We start from the raw sequence: 17,106 nt of genomic DNA, 5'->3' as shown, positions 1-17,106 counted from the left end.
ATGATTTCAAGTGTGGACTTTATAACTACATCTTCAAAGGATAAAAATAGAGCGTGGACTATCAAACAGGCCCCCACCACTCCACAGGCTCGAGCAGCCAGAGGAACTACATCATCAGGGCCTGGTGGCAAGGCTTGTAACACCAGGGAGCTTCACTCTCTGATATGACAGGGCTGAGTACCTGCAGAGCCTGGCCAACCCTGCCTTCAAGGCTCATTCTGGCTTATAAGGGGCCACTGGATTTACTGGGAGGCTAGGCAGGAAACCTGACCACCTTGACTCCAGACTCACCTTCCTCTCCAAAACCAGAGCACTGCAGAAGCCAGGACGTGAGTAGCTGTATGTAGCCATTCTATGTGCCAATGTGCCAGCTAACTTCCTGGTGCTGGAAGCCTCTGTCCTTAAAAAGATCTTGCTGTGGGTGAGTTGATGAGAAACACCAGAATTGAAGGCGGGGTGACCAAAGAAGACAAAGTGCTGAGGTCTGAAAGGCCATGTGGAAAAGGAGGTCCAAGGAGCTGGATGGGCCTTAAGATCCCAAAACACTTACTTATTCAGGCTGACCCAGCATAGCCCAGGGCAGTACTCACACAGGAAAGAAGTGGGTACAGGCAATAGGAATCTATAAGAAACTGGGACTCTTATTTGCCCCTTCTTGGGTCTTTCCAAAGTATGACTCTGCCATGTCCCTCCCACGCCTCTACTCTTTAGACTACTAAGTGCCACCACCTAATTCATTCTCTTTATAGTCAATTCTAACTACATGGTGATGTAACCACAAGGCTTGTGTGCTTGTCTTCTAACCAAGCCTTTGCATTCTAGGTGGTGGATGGGGCCTGGGAAGTGGAACCATATTCACATTTATAAAGATACGGATAATTTTCCAGTCAAAATTCTTAATTATTTCCCTTTCTCGTAAGCTTGGCTGTGTGAGTTACTAAGAGAAAAGACAACATGGATGCAAGTGAGGTAAAATCTGCTGTCTGTGAATGGCTCCCAATTGCCAAGGCCAGGGGCTCAGTATCATGTATGTCTGAGTCCCCAGCTGCTAGTCTACGTGCAGCCGTCTCTCCTCAGTACCAGACCTCTGTAAGGACACGGGGTGCCACGTGAGAAGTGTGCATCTATCTTCTAAGCTCACCTCCCCATCACAGGGAGGAACAGACATTTTAGCTGAGCATGCGGGCAGTGAGCTCAGTCTGACAACCCTGGGCCTCTAGCTGAGACCAGTAGAGCACGAGCAGGTCCACAACTGATGTGGGGTGGGGGTGACGTAACTCCTACAATGGCCCGCCCTTCCTCCCTAGTCACCAGACTGTGCATATGCAAGTGGGGCTGGACCTCCCACCTTGGACCAAAGAGGGGCAGCACATACTGACACTCCAGCAGTAGGAAAGAAGGTGTGGTCCCTTGATGACAGGACCACCACAGCAGTTGCTGGGTCATCTGTGTTAGGGAGAGAATCCCGACTCGGTCTCTGTGCTGCAGACACCAGATCCACACCTACTAAAACACCAGTGGTTTCATACTTGAAACTGCAGTCCATTTCGACATGGCTCATTGGCTCTACTCTCATGCTCTCGCTACCTCTGCTGGAGATGTGGGAGGCAGGCAAGATCAAAGTGGAAAACAGGAGCAGAGAGAAGAGAAGGTCAGGCTTTTGATTCTCTCCACGCAGCTCTAGCTGGCCTGGAATTCAGAGTCGCCTGCCTCTGTTTCCCAAGTGCTGGGATTAAACATGTGCCACCACACCCAGCTTAGAAATTCACTTTGGCAAGATATCAGTACACTCAAGATATCTCTCCCTTTTAGACATGCAGGACACTAGCTGCCTCAGAGAGCTGGCTAAAGCCCAGCCCCTGGACACCTATCCTCTCCAGTGACCATACATAGAGACACATCCAAACTGCTGTCCTGTGCTCTTTACAACACAGTACTGCCCGAATGCACACACGTACTCCCAGCATGGGTCCATGCTTCCTCCCCAAGCAATCACAGCTACAGCCACTTTCCATTCTGTTCTGCTTTGAAGAGCTCTCGTCAGTCAAAAAAGGGCATAAGGAACAAGAAAGTCCAGGTTAGCCTGCTCTAAGCAGGACATCTGAGAAGAGGATCTGGAGGGTTTTATGGGTAGGACAAGGGTTTTCCAGAGCGCAGATGGCACTCTTTACTCTCACTCAGATAATGGTAGGCTGCTAAAGAGTAAGGGGCTTCAGTATGGCCTATGCAGGGTCCACTCCTGGGCTTAGCTCTTGCCTCGCCAACCCTCAGGCTATACCATGTTGCAACAGCACTGGCCTGGACAACTGTATGGTAGTTAGTGTTGGGAGAAGACATCTGGGGCTAAACCAATGCAGGGGGCCAAGGACATGTATCTGCTCCATGGAATGTTCAGGCATTGAGGAGAAATCGGGGAAAAGCTGCTCACCAGCAGGCTCCTTAGTCACCTAGCCAAACCAGGAGTGAATCAGACCAAAGCCTATCTCCTTCACCATAATTCCCTCACTCAGCTGAGGTTCACAGAGAAAAGGCTTGGGAGATGGCATAGTCAGTAAGTGCTTCCTACACAAACATGAGAATCTCCAGTTTGATCCCCAGAACTTACGTGAAAAAGCTGAGCATGGCAGCACACAGCTATGATCCTGGCACTGGGGGCTTGGGAGAGACAAATCCCTGGGGCTCATTCCAGCCAGTCTAGCCTAGTCAAGTAAGTCCCATGCTTGTGAAAGACTGTGTGAAAAATAAGTGTAGATGCTCCTGTGTCTGCAAATGAATGAACACACGTGTACATGGAGCAGAAGCTTGCTCCAGTGAACACAGAAATGCTGCATCCTCTGTAGCCCTAACACGGCAAGTGAAGGCTCCAACATAGAAGGGAAGCCAGACAAGGAGGGATGAGCCACAAGAAGTAACCACCAGGCACAGATACCCTTTGCTAACTGGGACAGTAAGACCCTACCAGCCGCGTCAGCACCAGATGGCTTAAGCCCTAGACTGTGGGCTTATCGCCACCCACAGAGGTCAGTCACCTCAGGGTCAATGAGATTGGCTGTCAGGAACATATGAGTGGAGGCAAAATAATGCAAAAACGGCCCTCATTTCCTCGAAAGGAGCTTGTTGTCGTCTCTCTGGGGCTTAGTCACTGGGAGGCCATGGAAACAATCCTATCACCCCAGCAACAAGGCTCAGCCAGAGTACTCACAGGCACCCGCAACCTGTTCCCAGGTATAAAGACGTGAGTGTTAGTTTGTACCTGTTTTGTATAGCATGGGAACCAGCTGCTGGTGACGCACTGGTTGAACACAAGTGTGCGTCAGGAGCCCAGGCTCCCTGAGAACAGTGACAGATGGGACAGGCAATGTGGTCTGTAGTCACTGGAGCTCCACTGTGAGAGTCTTCTACAGGTGATTCAGGGAAGTGGTGGAGCCTCCAGCTGACCTTGACCAGATGTCTGTGACTTGAAGAAATTAATGAGGACACAGAGAGCATTCCTTCCCTGGCAAATTGTAATTCCTACCTTCTTGTGTCTCCTCCCCCAGAGTCCCCTGACAACAGAAAGGAACACCCTGGTGGCAATGGAGCAGGTCGGAGCTGGCCTTGGGGTGGGGCTATGCGAAGGGAGATGCTGGCTTCATAGAGCACTCTTCTTCCACCAGTGCTGCTGGAGTTCCCCCAAACTCTCCTGCAGGCAGCATTTTCTTCCCTGCATCTCAGCTCACTTGTGCTAGGAGTCTGCACTGGCCTCAGAGGTCACACCAACATTTCTGTCCCTTTTTCCACGAGAATAGAGGTGTCTGGCAGGTAGAGTGAAGTGCTTCCCTGGGCTCCGTAAGGTCTAACTGTGATATGGCCTTTAGATCCCTTGTCTGTAGAACACAGCTAAAACCTTCCATCCCTGTGTGACTCCCTCCCTCTAGGAAGAGATTGGGAGGACAGGGACCCATCAGTCTTTGGTTAAAGACCTCCTCCCATCTCTTGAATGCTAATTCTCCCCTTTGTCTCAGCTCTAGGTCCCCAATCTACTTTCTTAGCATATACCTTTAGTGTCTTCTATCACACATGAATGGTATTTGGACATGGTGACACACACCTAAAATCCCAGCATTCTGGAGGAGGAGAAAAGAGAATCAAGAGTTCAAGGCCTTCCTGGGCTATACAGAGAACTTGAGGCCAGTATGGATTACAAGAAAAATATCTCAAAACAGCAGAAACAAAGAAAATAAACCAACCATGGTCATTCAGAAAACTTCTAACGTCCCCTGAGCTCTCGGCTTCTACTTCCTAGACCTGTAGTCTGGTTTGGATCCCTCCCCCTGCCTCAGAAGAGGGTTTGAAAGGGCAAAGCTTTAGTCACCACAGGGTCCTGGCTTCAAGTCTGACTCTAGCTGTCATGGTCACAGGGCTCTGGACACACTACCACTCAAAACTTCTGCTTGGCTTTTGAATGAAGACAAGCACAAATGCTCTCCCAGTGCTGCAAGGCATTCAGAGGTAGAGACGGCTCAGGAAGAGGGGACTTGAGGGAAATGTTCTTCAGTCACAGCAGCTGCCACTGCAGTCCCTCTAGGAGGATACGTGTGCCCTTAGTCCCTAAGCTGGGCCTTCCCAGGATGTGTGGTCATAAATTAAACTTTTACTCAAGAACTTCCATCCTGGTGCTGAAGAGAGGCCATAGTGTTTAAATGCACTGGGTGTTTTTTATCCAGGATATTATTTATCTATTTATAAATAAATACTTACTTTACAATTTTATTTTATTCTTATCTATATGGATTTTTGCCTGTGTGTATATCTGTACACCGTGTGTATGTAGCACTCTTAGAAGCTAGCAGACGGTGTCTGGATCTCCTGGGATGGAGTTACAGTATAGGTGCTGGGAACTGAACCCTGGTCCTCTGGAAGAGCACTTAAGCCCTGAGCCATCTCTCCATCCTCATAAATAAATCTTAAAAATCTATCCTGCTTGAGAAAGGAGGGGATGACGAGGGCACGAACAAGTGAATCTAGATCTGCCATAGGCCTGGATGGAACAGATGCTCAACCAGTTAGTGTTTTTAGGAAGCAGTAGGGCCTTACAGAATCTGCTAGGATTGGGCTCTCCCACTTCAAGACAACTTTTTCCTCTTTCCTTTTTCTTTCTTGAGACAGGATTTCTCTACATAGCCTGTTCTAGAAGTCACAGTGCAGATCAGGCTGATCTCAAACTCACAGAGTCCCATAGAACAATTTTTTAACAACTTAGAATCCAAAAGGCTTTAGCTTCATCCCTCCCACATCAGGCCAGTTTTGAAAACGCCAAATCCTTATTGTTTTGAACTATTTTGACTCATTCATTCATTTATTCAACTGATTATACAGTGATTTTTAGTGGATGCCAGGTTCTAAAAATCAAGGAAGGGAAAAACAACAACAAAGAATCAGGACCAATAAGATTGCTTCGTGGGTAAAGTACCTGCTGCCATGCTTGATGACTTGAGTTTGATCCCAGGTAGAAAAAAAAAAAAAAAAAAAAAAAAAAAAGAATAATAAAAAAATCTAAGAACAAAAAAAAGATTTTTACAATATTCCCTTAAATACACCATTCGGATTTATAGTAGCAGTGGCATGTGTCTTAACTTCTTCCTGTGAAGTTTTCAGTAACAATAACATAGCACACACTCATGATCAGAATACTCCCAAANAAAAAAAAAAAAAAAAAAAAAAAAAACGGACTCCTGCAAGGTTCTCTGACCGCCACCATGTGTGCTATGGCATGCTTGTGTACACCACAGACAAAATATACCAAGAACTACAGACCGTAGAGAATGAGGGCGCTGGGGTGACGTGCACAGCAGAGTCTGGGCGGCCAGTTAGCCAGCCTGCTGTGGAGCTGATGTTGAGGCTGAGGCCGAGGCAGGAATGGGATCAGTGGGTAGGCAGGTGCAGGAAGGAGGGAAGTCCAGTGCAGGACGAGTTAGCCTGTGCAGAGCTGTGGTGACCAGAACAGGAGAGAGAGGCAAGAGAGGCATGGGGGCAGGAGGGCTTTTGGTATTGCTTAGGGGGCTTGGGTCTTAGAATGTGGGAAGCCAAGGTAGGGAAGTGGGTAAGGGAGCAGCAGCATGGATGGCTCTGTCATGGTGAGGAGCACCGTGGACAGTGTGGGGGAGGAGGCCCAAAGCTCAGGCTAATGGATCTGAAGAAGTCTAGGGGAGAAGGTGGGGCACATGAAGTGAGACTGAGGATCCGGGCTTTGCGAGTGCTTGCTGAACGGTGGCCATGGTTGACCTAACGGTTTCTTGCTTCGCACGTGCAGGATGGAAGCCAGGTGTATTGGATTATAGATGGTAGTGAGTTTCCTGGCTTGGATGCTGGGAACCGAATTCAGATCCTCTTTGGGTGTAATATGCGCTCTTAACCTACGAGCCGCCTCTCCAGCCCCTGGTCCATCGCTGAAAAAGACTGATGGATCACACACGGGACTAAACTCGCAAGAGTTTTTAGAGACAGTGCACCTGAGCAGAGTAGGAATAACCTACGGGAAGGCAGAGGGAGGAGGGAAGAGATGCTTGGAGATCTCTTCTGGGCCCAACCCTGCAAAATGCCTGTGAGCTGGCAGGAAGGACACAAACAGAGGCCGACTAGTGTGCAGCCTTCAAAGGTTCTGGAGGTGGAGCTGCTTGTGACTCAACATAAATCTCCAGAGGCCCTGCTGACGAGCTAGCTCACCATGGACCCACTGTAAAATGTCACAGTGACCTAGTACTGTATCTCTTCACTCAGGCCTTCTTCCCTGATTGCTCAAGGGTTGGAACGTATGAGGAGTGTCCATAGTTTATGCTGGCGCACTGGCTTTATGTGGGTGACAATGGTGCACGTATGTTACGTGTGTGTTAGGATGGTGATGGGAGAAGAGCATTTTGGGAGGAGTTGAGCAAGTGTTTTCCCCTCCTTTGTTGCCCAGGGCTACAGGGCTGTCTGGACTTGCTCTATACAATGTCACCTGCCTATGTTCCAGTTTCAAACATTTACTTCTCATAGTTTCTGTATCTCATTTATGCTTCCATTCATTCTTCTGTTTCTCTGCCAAGGCTCACTATGATTCTAGTTTTATGTCATGCGCAGGAGGCTCCTTCAGGGTCTCTCCTCTACCATCCCAGGCTAGTTCTTGGCTCCACAGTCTGAGGCCCGGGCCTTAGAGGTAGGAGGAAAGGGTTCAGGACATGGCTGGCAAATGCAGACAGCGAGTAAAGGAGGGGCTGCTCCAGCTTGCATGCGTCAGTACTGAAAGGGACTCGCTAGCTGCTTCTAGTAGGGATGCATGCATGGCTCAGCTGCTTGTTTTAGAGTGCCATTCTCAATCTCCATAGCAACTAAGGATTGACTGGGTGGAAGATCAAGCCATCAGTGAAAACTGAGCACTCACAGGAGACAAGAGCTGGAACTGGAGCACATCTAGAAGCCCAGTGCTCAGGAAGGAGAAGCGGGGATCAAGAATGCAAGGTTAGCTTTTATAATTGGAGGTCAGTCTGGGCTATAGGAGATCTCAAACAAACAAACAATCTCTAAACCTGGACAGAGCAACTCACAGCATGTAGGAAAAGGAAATGAAGGAAGAAAAGGAGCTAGGGCTATTTGGGATGACACAATGACAGAGGTCGTAGGGTTCTTATGTGATTCTTGGTGGATTAGGAGGGTTAGAACAGGACCAGAGCTCCAAGAGGTAGAGATAAAGGTTGTTACATCTGTCTGTTTATATATTCTTTGTCCCCTCCTCCGAGACAGGGTTTCTCTGTGTGTAATGCTGGCTTTCCTATAGCTTGCTCTGTAGATCAGGCTGGCCTCAAACTCACAGAGATCTGTCTGTCTCTGTCTCCTGAATGTTGGGATTAAAGGCGTGCTTCACCACTGGCTAGAACTTGTTTTGAATGTCAGGCTGGCCTGCTGCCTCCTGAGCACTAGTGTTAAAGGCATGTGTCTCCATACCTGGCTCCTTCTTAAATCTTTTCTGTTTTTCTCATAAGTAAATTTCTACTTAGAAGTTGGCCTTCTTGAGCTCAAATACCGGATCCCTTGTTAATTAGCTTATCTTTCTTATCCTATATCAAGGCAAATAGACTGCTGGTCATCAGAATTAACATTTTCTTAAAAATCTCACATGTGGGTATAGAGAAAGCCCATCCCGACCAGGATCAAAGCCTGCCTAAAGCTGAGAGGGTAAACAGTGAACCAGTGCAGCAGAGAAGGGCTCAGGAGGCCAGCCCTTGTCTGGTCCTGACCCATGGCCTCTCCAGCTTTTAGGAACCCTTGTTCTCACCCAGAATGCCATTTCCTAAATGGAGAACCAAACAAACTTGTATTTTAAGCTGAAGTATTGTCCAGGTGTTTATTCCCATATGGAATCCCATGTTCAAAAGTCCAGTACAGAACACAAAACAGGTAAGTAGGCTGCTATGGTGGAGACCTGCAAAGTCGGCTCTATGTATCTCCTGCCAATGAACTAGAGCTCTTTCCCATGCATTTCAAGTCCTAATCAAGTCAGCAGAAGGGTAGGACCTCGTACCCTGCCATATAGACTACTCTAACTGTAAACTTCATTCCTCTTTGTGTTTGTTTTACAAGACAAGGTTTCTCTGTGTAGTGCTAGTTGTCCTTGAGCTCACAGAGACCCACCTGCCCCTGCTGGGACTAAAGGTCTGCACTACCATTACCCAGCTCATCCTTCTATTCTTAAGTCCCATGCAGGCCATTTCTTCTGTGTCCATTTATAGGCTGGGCCTGACACAGAGGGGAAGGCGGAGGCTACAGGACCTCCCTTAAGTTTATTCCTGTGAGCCTGAAGGAGCTCCAGGCACTGCTGCTGGCAACTGTGATGGAGTGACGCACAACAGCAGAAACCAGCAGCCAAAAGGTGACGATACTGTTACCGTCCCCACAAGAACTATTTGAGCACAGGGTTCTGTGTGCTTGCTCTTGTATGCACCCTCCCACTCTCTGCCCCCCCCCTTCAATCGTGTATGGGTGTTTGGCCTGTATGTATGTCTGTGCACCTTGTAGAGGCCAGAAGAGGGTGTTGGAGTACCTGGAACTAAAGTTACAGATGGTTTTGAGCTGACATATGGGTTCTGGTAATTGAAGGTCCTCTGGAAGAGTCAGTGCTCTTAACCACTAAGCCACCTCTACCAGCATGCTGAGTTATTTCCTTTTGGTCTTTCAGAATCATTAATCAATTGTTTTCAAGACTTATTTATTTACTATGTATACAGTGTTCTTCTTGCACACCAGGAGAGGAGACCAGATCTCATTACAGATGGTTGTAAGAGCCACCATGTGGTTGCTTGGAATTGAATTCAGGACCTTTGGAAGAACAGCCAGTGTTCTTAACCTCCAAGCCATCTCTCCAGTCCCTCATAACCAAGTCTTACTACAAATCTACACATAAGCCCACTGTATGAAAGACATCAGAAGGTGCTGTGGTGTGAGAAAGTAGATTTAATGCTTGTCCCTTCTATAAGTTCAAGGCCATGTCAATGGTCAGCCTTGTGAAGAAGTAGCAGGGCTTCCGATAGTTGAACTGTGCTGTGGAACTTTGTTCCCAATGAATGTAAAGGTCCCACCCTGCTCTCCTGTTTCTACAGCTAAAGAATATTTTGTCCTCTATCACAATGCCTTGTGGCTTCTGAGTGTTTTGAGGTTCGTGGTTGTTCAGACTTGCTTTGTATCAGTACCAGAGGCATAGGCAAGAATCTCCCTTGGATGCCTTGAAACCTTGAATTCATCCCATGTTTTCTTTCTCTCCACTTCCTACAAGCAGCAACCCCCAATTCTTTTGAGTTCCCTAGATCTCACAAATCAAATCTTTTTCTATATGCCCATCACCACCAAGGGCATTTTGTGAGAACTGTCTGAGCTGAGTTCCCTCATTCATCTACAGTCCTGTTCCGTCTCATACACTTCCACATGTGCCTGTAACAGCACTTTCCTGTTGAAAATGCCCCGGAGACCTGACTGCCACCCTATTACTCAAAGTCATTCCTGCCCTTTCTAGACTGGTCCCTGCTCCTCTCTTGTCCCTCCTCAGTCTGGCTCTGCCTAGGGATGTCCATTTGCAACTCCAACCTTCCCAGACCCCTTCAGCTCCAGGTTTGGGCTCAGTGTTTCCTTCTGTGTCCAATGTTCTGCTCCCATTGGTATAACATGTGTCTCTTCCGTTGGATAGCTACTTTCTCAAGATCATTCTGAGACCCAGCAGCAAGGATGCATGCAATGGGTGCTGTGAGAGAAAAGCTCTTCTGCCTGCACCCAGCCCACATTCACTAGCAAGAGGCACAGGTGGCTCCTGGTTTCTTTCTTTCCTTAGAGGAAAAGTGAGAAATAATTATATTACCATATATAGACAGGGTCTTAAGTCCAGGTTGGCCTTGAACTCCCTATGTAACAGGATGAACTTAAACTTCTGATCCTCTTGCCTCTTCCTCCTGAGTGCTGGGATTTTAGTGTATGCCTGGTTTATATGGTGCTAGTGAGCAAACCCTGGGCCTTATACATACTATGCAAGCATTCTATTTACTGATCTGCATCTATAGCTCCTTGTTCTGCCTTTTTTTTTTTTTTAAATTGTGTGTGTATGTGTGTCTGTGAAGAGCAGAAGGCATCAGATCCCCCAGAGATGTAAGGCACCCAATAGTGGTACTTGAAACTGAGGTCATCAGGTCTTCTGTAAGAGCAGTATGTACTCTTAACTGCTGAGCTATATTTCCAGGCCCTCCTATTCTGTTTTTGAAACAAAGTCTTTTGTAGTCCAGGCCAACTTTGAACTTCCTATATAGCTGAGGCTGGCTTTGAACCCCTGATCCTCTTGCCTCTATCTCACGAATGCTAGGATTATAGACGTGTGGTGCCATGGCTATAATAATTCTGACTCCTTGAAGAAGACCTTATGTAGTCACATCACTTAATCACTTTATTTTATTGTGGCATTATAGGTGATGATTTGGGAAGCAAAATAAATGACATGCATTTTTATGAAATCCAAGGTTCAGTAGGGTAACTGACTGGGAACATCTAACTAAATTAATTAAAGCTTAAGAAAATCAACCTGAGTTGGCATACACCAGTGTTTACAAATACTTGGGAGGTGGAGGCAGGAAAGGTCAGGGCCAGCCTGGGAATCATGACACCATGTCTCAAACAATCCAAAACAGAGAAGAAGAAAAAAATCAAGTGGTTTAGTGGTTCTACATGTTATGAACCAGGCAGAAGAGACAAAATATAAGGGTGCTCCTTGGTCTGAATAAGGACCATCATGTAGTGACACACCACATAGGATGCGATGTTGCTAAGATCTCTGAATTATATAAATTTGACTCTTTTGTATACAGTATTCATTCAAAACTTTTAAGGAGGGATGTGGCAAAGCACTGTAATCTAATTTAAGGGGAAAAAAAGCCATCATAGGAACTGAATTCATTCATTTCCTCCACTCAGATTTTGGTAACTTAGGCTGGCCAAAAATGACCTTGAACTTCTGATCCTCCTGCCTCCGTCTCCCAAGTGCTGGGACTATAAGCATGCACTACCATATATCTGGTTCATGGTGGCAATGGAACCCAGGACTTTGCACAAGCTAGGTGAGCATTCTAGCCAACTGAGCCCAACTCCAGTCATCTTCTCCCCTCACCCCCCCTCCCCAAATATTCCAGGTTGGCTTCAAACTTGATATGGGATTGAGAATGACCCTCAACTTCTGATCCTCCTGCCTGCACTCACAATGACAAGGGTAACCACTGCCATTTTCTGTAGTACTGGGGAACAAACCCAGGGTTTCATGTATGCTAGATAAGCTCTCTATTACCTGAGCTGCACCCATATCCCAGACATTTTTGGGGGGATATTTTATGTGTTATGAGTGTTTTGTCTGCATGCATGCATGAGCACCAAGTGCATGTCTACAGGGGTCAGACTAGGGAGTCAGGTACCCTGGAACTGGAGTTATAGATGGCTGTGAGCCACCACATGGGTGCTGGGAGTTGAACTTGGGTCTTCTACAATAGCAGCAGGTGCTCTTAATCGCTGAGTCATCTCTCCAGCCCCATAAATCAATCAAATGACCTATCAGTATTTATTATATTGGATTTTTTCAGTTGTAAAACTAGATTGTGAAATAAAACACATTTTATTTCAAAATATTTTCAGGAAGGATGCAAGTCTGGCAGTCCTCTTACATTTGCATACATAAGCTTCTCTTCTGAACATCCAGGGCACTAGTTAGCTCCAAGAGTTGTGTCTTGGCTACTTAATAGTTATCTATCTCCTAAGAGGGCAATATTCTCTTATAAAAACATAAACAGCTAATAAATCTAAGAAATATAGTATCAACTTTACAGATGATAATCCATTGTGGTATACCTTTTTCTCTGACCTTAAATTGTCCAATAATATATATACATACATGTATATATACACACATATATGCACAATATATATATATAAAACACAATACATATATTCTATTTCCAAATTCTCTCTCTCTCTCTCTCTCTCTCTCTCTCTCTCTCTCTCTCTCTCTCTCTCTCTCCATAGCTGATCTGGCACTCACCATATAAGCAGAACAGCTCTGTCAGCAATCCTGCTTCTGCCTCCCAAGTGCATGAGCCACTATACTCAGCTTTTAAATCTTTTTTATTGATCAAGATGAGGAACACAAAATTTGGTAAGTAGGCTTCCTTAAGGGGACTCATACAGGAGTTTAAGATGCAGAAAGGATTAATATATAAAATTAGGATCTCTCTTTCTTATGAATTCAAGCTAGAAGAATGTGATAATATGTTTGTATTATAAATGAACTTGGAAAATTGAAAGAAAAAAAAAAAGGAGAGCAAAGACTAAAAATTTAAAGGTAAGAGAAAACCGCTATCTGAATTCACCGCAAAATTCTTGTTTGCTCTCAGGCAGAGCAGGTCCCAGGAGAACACTGGCTATTAAACCTCCAAATATGCTGTGTACTTGCTGGACATTGCAAGCATCCTCCTAGGAGAAACTGTGTGTGAGACGGTGAGAGGGCTACCAATCCTCATGACCTGGGTTTGATCCCCAGGACCCACAGTGGAAGGAGAACTGACTCCTCCAAGTTATCTTCTATACGCCCCACCCACCCCTGCCATGTGCACACACACAGACTACTAACTGTTAGTAAGAAGAAAGCCAAGCTTCATGGGAAAGGAGTGAAGCTGCAGGGAGGGATCATTCACATGGAAGTGGTCTGCAGGTCGGCACTGGTGCTCCGAGCATTGCTGTACACCACTGTAGCTCCTCTGGGTGCTTCACTGAAAGGCCAAGTTGGTCCTGGCTAAACTGCCTTGGAGTGGCATAATGCAAGACTGTGCAAAAACTAGCTCCTTCCCTACATGCAAAGGAAAGCACACACAGTATAGCAGAGATCTCACTTCTCCAAAAGCTTGAATACTCCAGGAACCCTCCTGAGTCCAGGCCAGCACAGTGCTTCAGAGAACAGCCCTTGCTGTGGGGATACAGTTACAGATACTGGATGGCTCTGTCCTCTCCTGTTCAGCTGTCCATTATGCGGATCTTCCCTGCACAGCTGTGACTCTCTGCCTCAGAATGACATTCATGCTTCTCATCAGGATGACTGGCCCAGAAATCTTCCTGCAACCCAGGCTGAAGCATTCTACATCCATAAAAATAGTCACTGTCCCAGATAATCAGCTCATTCAGAAGTATGCAACCTTGCTTCCATCCTAACTTGCTTCCCATCTCTTACAGCCAGCAGCCCATGTCCAACCCTCAAGAGGAGTTCCCTTTGCTTCTGTAACACTGAGATGACTCCAGGCCAGGGCTATACTGACTATATAGTGAGTGAGTTTAGCACTGCCCATCCAGACCTCTTTATTTCTGCCTTACTCCTGTCTCTTGGGCTAATGTGGTTACCAAATAAGGAAGAAAGGCTCAGAAAGGCAAAACTTAAGTTACACATATGAAAACTCATGTAGGAACAAAATGACGGACCAGTGATTCCTGGCTTCTGTAACTATACAGAAAATAAGATTTGGCCTTGTTTAAAACAGAGAACTGAATACTGCATATTAAATTTCTACATTTGAAAACAACTTTCTCTAGGAGTTCTAGGTAGAGTCCGCAGAATATAGCTGGCAGATCAAATTTGGGAAGTGCCCTGCTTTTGTTCATTTTATTGGAATATAACTGTGCTCATTTACCTATGGTTTCGGCAGGTTTCTCGTTACAATGATAATGTTGAGGAAGAGGCTGAATGGTTAGGCAAAACTTAAAATACTTACTATATGGCATCTTACAGGTAAGCTTGCCAATCCTGGTCCTGGAGCAATAAAGTAAGAGACAAGGTCAAGAACAAGGTACCTGTTGACTGGCAAGTGTTTCCTTGTGACATGGCTGTTGTCACAATTTCTGTGGCTGCCTCTCTGACAGTTTGTTCCTCACTCTGCAGAAGGGTAAGAACACACCTCCAGAGAGAAAGTGTGTCCTGCAATTCTGTGAAGAAAACGAAAAGGCATTCATGTCATCTCCATCACCACTGACAAGCACGTAGTAACACTGCTTTAACCACGGGTGGGGGGAGGATGTTTGTGAAGAAGCAACAGCCATTCTTTTTTGGGAGGGGGTGTCACTGTAAGACAGGAAGACCTGAGGATCAGAGCAACACTGGAACAGAGAGGACCCTGCTGGGGAAGCTTGGAAACTGTGTGTGTGTGTGTGTGTGTGTGTGTGTGTGTGTGTGTGTGTGTGTGAGGAAGAAGGGCAAGGTTTCCAGAAAGTGCAGACTATTCTTCAAGGTCCCAGGCAATTCTCTCCAGCAGCATGATTTATGCAACAAGAATGTTTTTTACATTGTCAATCAGCACTCAGAAGGCATCTCTGTGATATTGAGGCCAGCTTGGCCTATATATAGAGTTCCAGGACAGCCAGGGCTATGTATTGAGACCCTGTTTGGGGGTGGGGTGGGATTGAAGGTTAGTGGCACATACTAGTAATCCCAGTCTTGGTTATGAAGTGAGTTGAGGGACAGCTTGAGCTACATGGTGAGACCTTATCTAAAAAAACCAGAGTTCTTTGCAGAAAGTAGTTCAGTGTGATTTGAGACAGTGAGAACTCACCAATTCTGAAAAGCAAAGTATTCATCAATATCATATCTGGGGGCAAGAATCAAAAGTAGGGAGGACCCATGAAAAAGGACCCATGTTACATGTCTCTGGGGCCCATTTTCTGCTGCCATTGCCATTGGCATGGGTTCTGCTAGTGACCATATGGAAATGCTATGGCCAACAGGCAGAATCTGTTCTGCGGAGCGTCAAGGGCTATGAGTTCTAGAATATAGGTGATGAGCAGTCACAAATGAAGTTGGGCAGCTGCAGGAAGACATTGAAATAGGCTCCAGGGACAGAAAATAGGAGGGTGGAGAGAGGCAGCAGGCAGTGTAAGTGCAGGCTGTGGAGCGTCCGTCGCATTAGAGGGCAAGGGCAGCGCAGCACCCAGCATGCCTTGAGAAAAGTCTGAGCCGAGGTCTCACCCCCTTTGCCGACAGCACCATCTGGAGTTCAGCTCTTCCCTGCTCCCAGATCATGCTTACTCCTCCTCACAGACTCTATGGTCTTTTAATTTTGAGACAGGGCTTCTAGCAGCCCACTGTACAGTCCTAGATTAGCCTCAAACTCCTGACCCCCTCCTGCTTCCACCTCCAAAGGCTGCCATTCCAGGTGTGCACTGCCAAAGAATCCATCTTGAGTTTTCCCATAACAAGGTCACTTGAACCTCTAAAGAATTTCCCTCTTCCATTTCAGGCTGACCTCGAGTCTCTGGTGGCTTTTCTTCATGAGCTTGTGGGCCACTGGCCATCACTTGTATCTTTCCTTGTTTGTCATGCCATCCCTAGCACCAGCCACTAACACAAACCAAGACTCAATCCCACAAAAGAATTTCAGGTTGTTTTACAAGTCTTACTTGTTGTGAATGACAACGCTACCAAAGTTGTTCAGGAAAATATGCCCCTGTGCAGCAAAATGGTACTGACCTTACTGAGAGTGCGTGACACAGAAGAGGAAACACAGCGCCTCTGAGAGAGGGTTTTACTGTGCTGCCTAAGCCAGTTTTACCAGCATCAGCCTCTCAAGTAGCTAGGACTGCAGGCACAGACCACTGTGCCTGACCTAACCTAAAGTTTATTAGCCTTTTTTCCTATTGCTCCGGCTTCAATGATTAAACTGTAACTACAGGAGGGTCGCCGGTGATGTCACTTAGAAGAAAGAAGTAAAAGAACAGCAAGGAAAACTGCTCCCCAGACAGAGGCTGCACAGGCGGGCACTTCACAGGTCTAACTTCAATTTCAGTGTCCACCTAAAAACTGATTCTCCCCCTAACCCTGGAAATCTGTCACCATAACAATACTGAAAGTTCCTTGTGGGGCTGGGCCCTTGCCTGATTCTTGAGGGCCAAGCTTGAATGTAGTAAAGAGAAACAGAAAGTGACTTGTGGTCAGGAAGAGACAGGAAATGAGCACCCAGTGGTAATAAGACCACATGCAGAGGAGGACAGGTCTGTGCTGGAGTCTGGCTCTCTGTCCCTGGTTCTCCTTTAATTAAACCCTATGTTTATAAATTGAAACAAACTCCAAAGCAACACAATAAAAACATTAAATACACCCCCACCCACCCATGTTCTTTGTCTGCAGAAGTTTTCCTCAGGTTTCATTTCCTTTGGCATCTCTGGCATGAAGCTAAACCTAGCTACTGCTCTCTAGGCATAAGAGTGGCAGTGAGGGGAGGAACCAGATTAGAAGCCAGCTCAGAGCTGCACATCCATTTGACTTTGGAATAGCACCTTTCATGTCCCAGGACTGATTTCAAGTCCAGTTAAGTAGTAAAGGGAACCATGGCCCCGTGGTGACATCAAAAAGAAGCCTGGCCCTTCTTAACCTCAGCAGCATGTTGTCCTGGGGAGCACTTCCCTACATCTTTTAAGGAAGTCCTGGCTTCTTGGAAGAGGAAAAGGTTGGGCTGAGTCTTGAAAAGCCAACAAGTCAGTCAGACAGAGTTTATTTCTAGATAGCTGCTTCCTACTGATGACAAACAGGCCCGAGGA

The 17,106-nt window shown here is 46.4% G+C and overlaps 1 protein-coding gene across 3 annotated transcripts in view; it reads right to left on the bottom strand.

The window, feature by feature from the left end:
• Thada (THADA armadillo repeat containing) overlaps nucleotides 1-17,106 on the bottom strand; it is a 301,738-nt gene that overhangs the window by 18,095 nt on the left and 266,537 nt on the right. For all 3 annotated transcript variants that reach the window (XM_050146143.1, XM_050146144.1, XM_050146142.1), the window contains one exon: nucleotides 14,371-14,502. In XM_050146143.1, coding sequence (XP_050002100.1) covers nucleotides 14,371-14,502 — 132 coding nt within the window. The remainder of the gene's footprint in view (nucleotides 1-14,370; nucleotides 14,503-17,106) is intronic.

Source organism: Alexandromys fortis, unplaced genomic scaffold (genome assembly GCF_014885135.2).
Source record: "Alexandromys fortis isolate MF-2015 unplaced genomic scaffold, M_Fortis_MF-2015_v1.1 scaffold_42, whole genome shotgun sequence".
In the NCBI taxonomy this organism is placed as follows: domain Eukaryota; kingdom Metazoa; phylum Chordata; class Mammalia; order Rodentia; family Cricetidae; genus Alexandromys; species Alexandromys fortis.
Note: the sequence above shows the minus strand (reverse complement) of the source record. Positions and strands in the feature narration are given on the sequence as shown.